Here is a 10539-nt window from a genome sequence, read left to right on the forward strand (position 1 = left end):
GACATTAATCAATTGCGCCATGACATTGTCCAAGTCTTATGCAAGTTTGAGATGATATTCCCTCCAGCTTTCTTCATAAGTATGATCCATGTGATGGTTCACTTGCTGGAAGAAGCATTGCGTGCTGGTCCTGTAACCTATTGATGGATGTATCCAATAGAAATGTATATAATCCTCATCATTTGTTTATTCATCATTAACCCACGCTTACTAATTTGTATCGTATCGTTTTATTTTGGTAGCCTTCTCGAGAAGTTGAAAAAAAAAAGAATGCAACAGCGCGAAGCCTGAAGGATCAATTATAGAGGCTTAGGTTTAATATGAGTCACTTACATTTTGTGGAATGTATTTAAAAGATGTGGAGATGACTTTCAATCGTCCTCAGCATAATAGTGACTGGGGTGTGAGAAAGGAGAAACTTTCAGTTTTTGCCTAATGTGTACGACCCTTTAGAGATCTTGTAAGAGGCGAGTCGTTTTCCAAAAATTACATAGAGGTAGCGCATTGGTTCGTACTAAACAATTGTGAAGAGAGAATAGCATACCTAGATGAGCATGAAGAGATGATGAAGCAAAAACATCCATCACATTTGTATGCCAAGAAACACCAAGAATTATTTCCACAGTGGTTTCTCGAATATGTAAGTTATAAGTGTTTTGTATTCGACATATATATTGTAGTATTTAATTTTCTCAAACTAACAGGTGTATGTTTTTGTATAATGTTAGGTGAATAAATTGAAAGCATCGAATTCCCCTACTTATAGTGAAGAGTTATATAACTTGGTATTTGGCCTGATTTCGCTGAATTGTTCTTGGGTTGCCATGTTAACGGCGTCAAGTTTTTGGGGGCTCCACGAGATGCTAAGTTGTGTATGCAAAACAGCACAGGTGGAGGCGGAAGTACAGACATTGATTTATATGGCAAACTAACAAGTGTCATGCAATTGCTTTACAAAGACCGATGCCAAGTGATCATGTTTAAGTGTCAATGGTTTGATACAAACCCAAATAGGCAGGGAAGTGTTAAAATCGACCATGGCTTACTATCTGTGAACGCTAATATAAGTTGGTACGATGACGACCCTTACATTTTGGCAAACATGGCAAAACAGATTGTGTATCTAGATGACCCTAAATCAGGGGAGAGGTTGTAAAGTTGTTCAGAAGATGGATCGAAGGAATGTGTGTGCTATACCAGAACAAGACCCTACTAACGACAAAGTCCCTGACCAACGTTTAGAATCTTCAATGGAAAATGTTGCGGAAACACTTTGAAATACAAATCTTATCCAAGAACTGTTTTAGATACAAGGAGTGGCTTCAATTGAAATATCAATTCAGTCAATTATAATTGATCTCGATAATCTTTTGCGATACGATAATGTAGTGGGCCTGAATGACGAAGGTGACGTACCTATCAAGGAGGAGGATTGTGAGACTGAAAGTGATGATAGTGACGCTAGTGAAAGTTATTATAGTTTGGATGATGAATAATACAATTTATTTGTGAATTGCTCTATAAAACATATTAAATGATATATATATATATATATATATATTTTTGTAATTTATATATCTTATATGTTATAAATAAATTGCTTTTATTTGAATAAATATAAATTTAAAAAAAAATTGAACTGGGTAAATTAAATTTTCAGCTCATTGTGCGACGAACAAGAAAGCATTTGCGCAACAATTAAATTCCTTTTCGTCGCGCAAGGAGGTGAAAATTTTAACTTTCTGAGCGGCCACGAAAATAATTTCATGAAAATTTGATTTTTTTGCGTAAGAACCTCGGGATTTAATTGAAATTGCAAACACTTTTCCCCTCATCTCTTGCTCTTTGTAAACTTTCTCCCTTCAACAGCCGTCTCTCTCACTAAATCTTTGTCACCCTCCCTCTCGGCCTCTCACCCTCTCGCCCACTTGCACTCTCTCTTCCTCCTTCAACAACCCTCTATCTTCCTCCTCTAACAACCCTCTCTCTCTGAGGTAATTTTAGAATTATTTGCAAATTCTTAATAATTAGGGTTCTAATCTGTCGAGTGCAAATTTTGAATTAGGGTAGTAATACAAATTCATTGCTTGTTAGTTGTTTGCAAATTCTTGGATATGTTTGTTTCTGGGTCTGAGTTGTGATTTCTGAATGTTCTAATTTCTCTGATTTTATCTGGGTTTTAATAATTTTTCTCAACGGCACAGGGAATCCTCCTCTTCGTCAAGGTGCTTTCTCTTGTCCATTTGATTATTCAATTCATGAATCCCTCACTTACCCGTCTTTGATTCAATTGTTTCCGAACTTTTTTTCAGAAATATTTCTTGTTATTTTATTGATTTGGGTAAATTGGGTATTTGCGGATATGGTGAGTTTAGTTTAATTCTAGTGAGCAATTGGTGGTTGCCCGCCAGTTAGTGAATCTCTTAGTTTGTACTCTATGCCCTCTAGTTGATAGTTTGAAATTTGAATGTTTGGCACTTTTTTACTTTGAATTAGTTTAATGGGTGTTTATTGAAGTCTTAGTTTGGTTTTGTAGTCGCATTGCTCACCAGGATTAATCTGCATTTCAAGTTCATACTATACTTTGGTTAGATTTGGCAGATTGTGTTTATTTAGATTTTGGTATTCCTTTCGGACTAGATAGTTCGAGTATTTAGAGAGCCTAGCTAGCAACCATAAGAACCACAAACACAAGTTGCTAGCCCAATATAGCACAGTAAACGACTATTACTAAATGACAACACAATTCCTAATTAAAACATCACTTAAGAGAAATCAAGTTACTAGGAATATTAAATCGAATTTGAAGCGGCTACCAAACCAAAATTAATGGCACTGCATCAAAAGCTTTTTATGAGTTTACTGCTTGATATCTACAGCTTGTTTTTGCTTTTCTCTAGTGCTATTTGTTCTTCTTATAAATCGAATTTGAATAAGACTTTTGTTATTACGTTTCTTGATATCAGTTTTACTTGTTCAAATACCACCTAGTTGTTGGTCCTCACTTTTCATGTTTATATGACCTTCTTTATAGAAAGTGTGATACCAACTACCAAAAGTTGATATAAGCTTGCAAATAAAATTTTCTTCCACTAAGTTGTTTAGGCATCAGTGTTTTGCTACACGAGGGAAAGGGTAGTATTACAAATTCAGTTATGAAAATAAAATAAAAACCTTTGTTCTTGTAAGTAGTGTAGAGAAGATGTTACCTTAAATAATGATCTAATTAGCTTTTGTTTGTCATTTCAATTACAAAATGTGTGTGTGTATTATGGATCTTTATGTGGGGCACATATATATGCATTGAATTTTTTTTTTTTTTCCCTAATTGTGCGGATGTCGTAGCTTATTAGAAGTCGTAAGACGGTGACGACTGCACCCCATTTGATTCTCCCGCATCCTACTTCAGCCGCCACTACGCCAGTAGAAATGGACCCCAGGCTGGTTAATCTGGTTGATCCGGTTGGTCCTCGAGTCTCCCAGGTGCCGGCATCATTAGCCTCTTTAATGGCGATACTTGTTGTGGTCAGCCACCCTCATATGCGCAACACGACATCAGCATCCACTACTGATGCCTCGGGGTCACAACAAGGTAAAGTTAAATAACTCCTTTTATTGCCTTGTGAATTTAGTTATTCACATATTAAGTGCAATCAAATTTTTTACATACTGCAACTGTGTGTTAGGTCCAAATCTGGCCTATCCAACTGTGTGATTAGGGTTGGGCACGGACCGGGCTGGGTAGAGTGATTTGAGTTTGGGAACCGGATCTAATCTGGTCCGTTTCAAACGGTCCAATTCAATGAGCGTCCATTGGTCCAATTACCCTTTTTTTTTTTTTTTTTTCATTTTTTGAGCATACTGCACTGCCGGTTTTTTTTTTTTTTTTTCCTTTCTCCTCTTCATATCATCTTCACATCCACCAATCCAAACCCTCCTAAATCCAACAGCGCACCGCCTCTTTCCACAAACTTCCCCTCTCTCTCCTCTCAGCCATGGCTTCCTCTGCCTTGCTCCACTCCTCGTACGGCTCTGGCGTCTGGTCCAAGAAGGAATGGGTCATCCCCGAGGTGGTGGAGAATTCGAAGTCGAATTTGCAAATTGGTGAGTCTGCAGGTCCACAATGTAAAGTTGCACTTCAAGAAACTACTCGTATCATTGAACAAAGTCTTACAACTAATGGAAAAGCAATAAGGGCATTGTTTGGTGCAAGCCAGGTTGGAATTTCACACTTTGCACCCACCATTTGTAAATCATGAGTCTAATTCCCACCGATGGGATATTTTTTTTTTCACTTGTCACTTGCATATTGACCAAGTCTGTGTGCAGCTTGATATTGATGGTGACTTCATGTATTTTCTGGCGGATGCTGCTGTTATAGCGGTAAAAGTTACTTCTTTCTTAGTTGTCATTCCGTTTTCAGTTTATCAAATTATTGATGTTTATTTGCTTGACACTTTGTAGTTTTAATATGGAAATCCCAATAGAGTGAGTTGCAGAGGGGAGGGATAGAGATGAAATAGAGGGAGAGTTAGTGAGAAAGATGGAGAATTTTCTTTGAGAGATCGACAATTTTTGGACGGTGGAAACAGTCTGGGTCGGGGACCTGTTTCCTCAACTGTCATATTCCGGCCCGGGCCCCTACCATATCCCGGGCTCAACTCCATTGTAGCACGATATTGTCCACTTTGGGCCCCGACTACGCCCTCACGATTTTGTTTATGAGAACTCACACAAGAACTTCCCAGTGGGTCATCCATCCTGGGATTGCTCTCGTGCAAACTCACTTAATTTCAGAGTTCCGATGAACTTCGAAGCCAGTGCCGAAGCCAGTGAGCTCCCAAAATGCCTCGTGCTAGGTAGATATGAGAATATACATATAAGGTTTACAGGATCCACACCCCTGGGCAATGTGGGATCTTACATCAGCAATTAGGACTTGCCCCACCTCACAACTAAAGTGGACTCGCCCTGCCCCGCCCTGTTTCAGATTTAAAAAAAAAATTAATTGGACCCGCCCCGAACTGCTTAAACCAGCCTCTACCCACGGGTCCATGCCTCGTTTGCCCACCCCTATTTGTGATTGTTGTTAGATATCATATATTATTATTACAATGTCCAGGGTTTGGGAATTGTTATAACTTTAGGGAGGTTCTGCCAAAATTTTGGTATAATTTGTAATGTTTGTTTGACTATTTTTTATTTTTATTTTTTTCAGCAAAGAAAAATACTCAGGGATCTTGTCGCTAGTTGAAGATTGTGAAGGTCACCCAAGTGACCAATGGATGTATCACGATCAGATACAATGACTGCATTGGGTTGCACCAACGCCGAAGCAGCATAGCGCATTAGCCCACGACATTGGTCATGTCGTTTGGACCTATTGCCTTATGCGATAGAAGTATTGGAAGGCAATGCCAGATGAGGTGAGGACGAAGGTGCACACTTATTTGTCAATAAGTATCTTGCCTTTTTATTGCTTTTTCTTTAAATTTTATATATTTATATTACGTATGTAATTAATTTGCTACATTGCAAACGAATTACAATTTCAACGACATCAATGACAATATGTTGGCGTACGTCACATGCTATTCGCTGAACAGTACAAGCAGTGGAAGAGAGATGTGCACCAATATTTTTAGACATTTGATGATCCGCAGGTCGTTCTTGAGGAAGGTTGCTTGAAGGAGTTTGAGGATCGGGAAAAAATTAGGTGTGCCTCTGCAGTCATTTTTAGGAGTCCAACTATGTGGTACATTTTTTATATGAAGTCTAAAAATATTATACGTTTATTACTAATGTTTATTGATTTTTTTTATGTTTCATTTAAATTAGAACTAATACATTTATTTTTTGTATAACAGAGGAAGGCGAAAGCCAACAAGATCAATCGCGAGAAGACGACTCTTCTCCACCATTCGGGTTCGAGGCCCTTCTCATATAGGATGGAGGCGCGGCGAGAGGTAATAATAAAACTTTTCATATTCAATTTTTAATATGTCAGTAATATTAATTTTTCTTTCGTACTAACATTTTTCTTATCATGTTCTATTCAAGGGGTTCAAAATTCCCGAAGATTGATGTCTTTGTAGACGTTTATGTTCGACACAGGGATGAGTTGGCCGAGTCCTTTCATGTAAGTATTCTTCAATTGTAATTACTATCTTACGCATTCAAGTATCATAGTTATTATTTGAATGTTATTATTAATATTTCATGTTATATTACACATACGCTGATGATGGAGAAGAGATAGTTGGTTCTTTAGGAGTCCGCCTCCCACCTTCCTCCTCAGACTCTGCTTGAGTTTGTGGATCCCCTCGAGGATGCGAGGTTTTAGACCTTTACAAACACCTTGGATCAAACTCTCAGACGAAGGTTGAGGACATATTGTAAAGGGATAAGGAATGCTCGGTGGCGGGAACCTTAAGCCTTTTCATCCTCCCAGTCGAAGGGTGAGGTGACAGCTTTGACAGTAGGGGTGGCCGACCTTAGGACTAAGCTCGCCACGTATAAGCGCCAGATGTCACTAATTGTACAGGCCCTCAGTCAGTTCGGCATTCGTCTCCCAGATATTTGTCCCCTATCGATGTGCTAGCCCTTCCAACCCGAGCATGCGCAGAACTCTACCCCTTCAACCTCTAAGCCTATGCTCAACCCCGAGCCTTTCTTGCCCCAATCTTTCCATCTGCATGCGAATGACGACCCCATGGATTATTCCACATTTTTTTCTTAGTTGTTTAGTCCCTTACTTTTAAAACTTTTTCCTTATACATACATTTTATTTTTATTTTAAATTAATTAATTTTCTTTTCACTACATTTTTTTTTATCTCAATTTAATTTTTTATTTTTTTATAAATTTAAACCCAAAACAAAAAATATAATTTTTTTTTTATTTGTTTTTTGCGATAACTCATTTTCGTCGCACAAGAACATGTCGTTGCGCAAAGTTTTTAGACACGAATATTAGTCGTCCTAGGTTTGTATCCTGGCATTTTGTGTGACGAACATATTCATTCCTAAAAATTCGGTGCAACGAATGAGGAATTGTCACGCCTTATTTTCCGCAACCAATGCTTTTGTTCATCACACAAAGTCTTTCTTCACAATCTTTGCGCAACCGATTCTGCGTGACGAAGTTTTCGTTGCGCATACGTTTGTGCGACACTATTAAGCTTTGGGCGACCAATTATTGTTTGTCGTGCTAAATGTTAAACGTGGTAGTGATTGATTTTTACTTTAATTTGAGTCTCAACTCAATTCAAGTTCAACAAACTTTTAACAAAATAAGGCTGAAAATTTTAACTAGAATGAACGAGCCAAGTAGATCTCAAAACCCTAAATTATGAGGTGGGTGGGAAGAATATTTGAGTGCTTGTAATTGTTGCTCCATATGATTCTACAGTAAGCAAGGTTCCTATCATTGTGTGTGATTAGTTTACTTTTATGTTCTCGATCGCTTATATATCATTTTGCTCTTATTGGTTTGGGGAAATAAAGGCTCAAACTTCTTGACATTTTCATGATACTCGAAGAAATCGATTGAAATCTTACTAAATTGTCTAACATATGGGCAATATGATTCTTACTGTTAGAGGAAAGATCAGCAGTTTTCAGTTATACTACAGAAAGGAAGAATACAAGAGAATATATATGGAGGATGGCTTTTGAACGGCAACTGAAATTTAATTTTATTTCTTTCAATTTTTTATTACAACACAAGGCCATCTTATTATTGGCTATTTTTTAATAACATTCAGACCTTTTGATAACAGCTATAACTCTTGGATTAGTTCCAAGAGACGCAACTTTACATTACAGAAAGTGCATTACGTCTAACACTTACATCATTGACATGATCCTAGTTGATCTAAGGTTGTTACATATATCCTCCTTAGGTTCCTGAGTAATCCTCTCTAGTTCCTGCTGAAATCTCTCCATGGCCGAGAATGGCAAACACATTGGTACCAATATTCCATCCTCAGTGTTGTTTTTGTGTTGAACGTAGAAGCTAATCAAATCCAAGGCCTTGGCGGGTCCAGCAAATACCGGTTGTCCCCATCCAAAATTGACATCTCCAAAACCTGCACGCGTATTATCAGAAACTATGAAATAACTTCCTGTTGATGAATATTGAGGTCGCCCTCTTAGTACCAAAAGATCTGCCACTGATCTTAAGTATTCTTCATTCATGGTAGCTTTAGCCTTCTTCACCAACTCTAAAGCATATCCCAGTGGATTTTTGCATAGAGATTCAGCCTTTGAAACTGCAGCTGGAAATGCAAATGCATTGCCATAGTATCCCAAGGGAAGACGTACATTGTTGTGCTTTCCCCGTGCATTGACAGTGCATGAAACTCGAACAACTTGTTTTGGATTAATTCTAAGTGCAAGAGTGCGACATTTCCACAAACAAGCTGTGATCAAGTCAAATGTGGAGCAAGTGGAAATTAGGTGCGGTGGAATCTGTTTTCGAAGAACTCTCATCTCCTTGGCACCAAAGTAGAAAGATCGTTGAACCATGTTTGACTGGTTATTGGATTCGTATGAGCCATCAGAATGATCAATCACGTCCTCATATTCATGATGAGCACATGTAATTCTTGGTGGATCTCGAGCGAACAAGAGCTCTCTCTCCCACACTGGTAGAATAGAAGGTGCGTGTGCGCCTCTTGCCATCTCCGCAATGGCTTTCAAGAACAGGACCAATCCAGGTCCATCACACATTGTGTGGTTTAGGCGCACTGCAAGTATGAAACCTCCACACGTAAGACAAGTGACCTGCATATTGCAAAAGTTAGTTACTAGACTTTTTTTCTTGATCATCATATTTGTGGTAGTTAACAATTCTTTAGAAGAAAAGACAAAAAAAAAAAAAAAAAAAAAAAAAAAAAAAAAAAAAAAAAATTCATCTAAATTAGATGATCTAATTAGGAAACAAAAAATTCATAAAAATGAGGAATAAAATTCAAGAAAGATGGAGTCTCTTTGAAAGAGTCTCGTGCCTCTTTACTTGAAAGAGTCTTTAAATATAGAGGAATTTAGACAAAATGCTTATAGAAGAGAAAAATTTAGATAGAAGACAAAGAGGACGACATGATGACAGGCAAAAAACCTAGAAGAAGAACAGCAAAGGAAAACTTACACAATAAAGGTGATGTAGAAATATAATTTCCTCAATTCGGTGTGTATACAAATTTTACAATATATAGGGTTAAAGATAAGGATTGTCCAAGAAAAATTAGTTTTGAAAATAATGAAAAGCGTCCCATAATCTTTTCTTTCCAAAACCACCTAATGACTTTCTTTAATCATAAGAACAACGAGGCGTGGTAGTATCATAGATAAGTTCAAGTTTGGGTGTGGTGGCAGTATGATAAATTTTCGTTTGCCAATTTTATAAAAAAAGTTAAAAACAGTTGCGGTGCCACCAAACTTCAACTTATTTACAAATATTGTTAGGGCTTTCTTGTTTATGTCCTTATTTGTCATTAAAAATTTCATATGTTGTTGATTGCACTAATTTCTTAAAAAAAAATCTCCGGCGTGTGTATGCGACCTTAACGCAAAAAAACACTAAACATACCCTTAACCTACTTCAAATTTTTTGTAAAGAATTAATGGCTATGAGCAAATATGAAGACGAAAAACTAAATAACATGTAATTGATAATTAATTGACTCACCTGAACCAGCAGCAAAGGACAACCAATAATTCCATCAGAGCCTGGAAAATTAAATAAGAACTCCTCTAAGAGTGGACAAGGGGGTAGAATTTTGTCTCCTAGTTGCTCAAGTGTGACATCAGCAGAAGCCTCAACGAACAAGATGCCTTCACCATTGCAATCAACCACGAGCTTTTTGTTAGGCCCTTCCCTAAGCCTTCCAGCTAAAGGGTAGTAATACACTAATGCTCTACTTAAGGCTTCCCTAATCACCTTAACGGGATTACGATTTTTATTAACTGAAGGGTTGTCTTTGTAACACATTATGATTGGAACCTGAAATCTAAAGCCTTCTTGGTCGTCAATATCTGAGAGAAACTTTGTTTCTTGAGGCGTTGGCTTTGCCGGAGTTATAAGTTCCGGTTGCAATCGTTTCACCTGAAGCACTGAGGGTGGCATCATTTCAGTAACAATATTAAGAACTAGCAAAAGATCAAACGATTTGGAACTTTTATTTTGTGGTATGTATGCTAACTAAAAGTTGATACTCAGTACTTATATAGCGTTATGCAGATGCTCTAGGGTTCCCGAATCTTCCGTCCAAGTTTCCACCCATTGTGAATGTGATTCTTTTCTTTTACATTAAAAACGTTGTTAGAAAGAAACGTTTAAATCAACTGACAAAAAAAAAAAAAAAAACACATGTTGAGAGCTATGTGCATGGGACCATTTCACAGCTCACACCACTGATTTGTACATACACATTAAGAATTTCTTTTACATTAAAAACGTTGTTAGAAAGAAACGTTTAAATCAACTGAAAAAAAAAAAAAAAAAAAAAAGAGAGAAAAAATGAAAAAAACAAGAACA

At 37.3% G+C, this 10539-nt stretch overlaps 2 protein-coding genes across 3 annotated transcripts; one reads left to right on the forward strand and one right to left on the reverse strand.

The window, feature by feature from the left end:
- The first annotated feature begins 3914 nt into the window (after positions 1-3914).
- Positions 3915-6814, forward strand: LOC137711639 (probable serine protease EDA2). 2 transcript variants are annotated; one of them, XR_011065079.1, is made up of 5 exons: positions 3915-4217; positions 4330-4383; positions 5219-5716; positions 5868-5966; positions 6061-6814. XR_011065079.1 is itself a non-coding variant. In XM_068450893.1 (3 exons), exons 1-3 carry the CDS (start codon positions 3996-3998, stop codon positions 5252-5254), a joined length of 312 nt encoding a protein of 103 aa, XP_068306994.1. In that variant the 5' UTR covers positions 3915-3995; the 3' UTR covers positions 5255-5749. The 2 variants fall into 2 exon arrangements, 1 of the variants encoding a protein (XP_068306994.1); XM_068450893.1 differs by lacking the exons at positions 5868-5966; positions 6061-6814 and having other exon boundaries at positions 5219-5749.
- Positions 6815-7670: 856 nt separating this feature from the next.
- LOC137711400 (alcohol acyl transferase 1 allele GSa) lies at positions 7671-10246 on the reverse strand. Its single transcript, XM_068450636.1, has 2 exons — positions 9691-10246; positions 7671-8786 (listed from the first exon to the last, which is right to left on the reverse strand). The coding sequence occupies exons 1-2, from the start codon at positions 10129-10131 to the stop codon at positions 7848-7850; spliced, it is 1380 nt and encodes a 459-aa protein (XP_068306737.1). The 5' UTR covers positions 10132-10246; the 3' UTR covers positions 7671-7847.
- Between the last annotated feature and the right edge of the window lie 293 nt (positions 10247-10539).

Source organism: Pyrus communis, chromosome 12 (genome assembly GCF_963583255.1).
Source record: "Pyrus communis chromosome 12, drPyrComm1.1, whole genome shotgun sequence".
Taxonomy (NCBI): Eukaryota; Viridiplantae; Streptophyta; class Magnoliopsida; order Rosales; family Rosaceae; genus Pyrus; species Pyrus communis.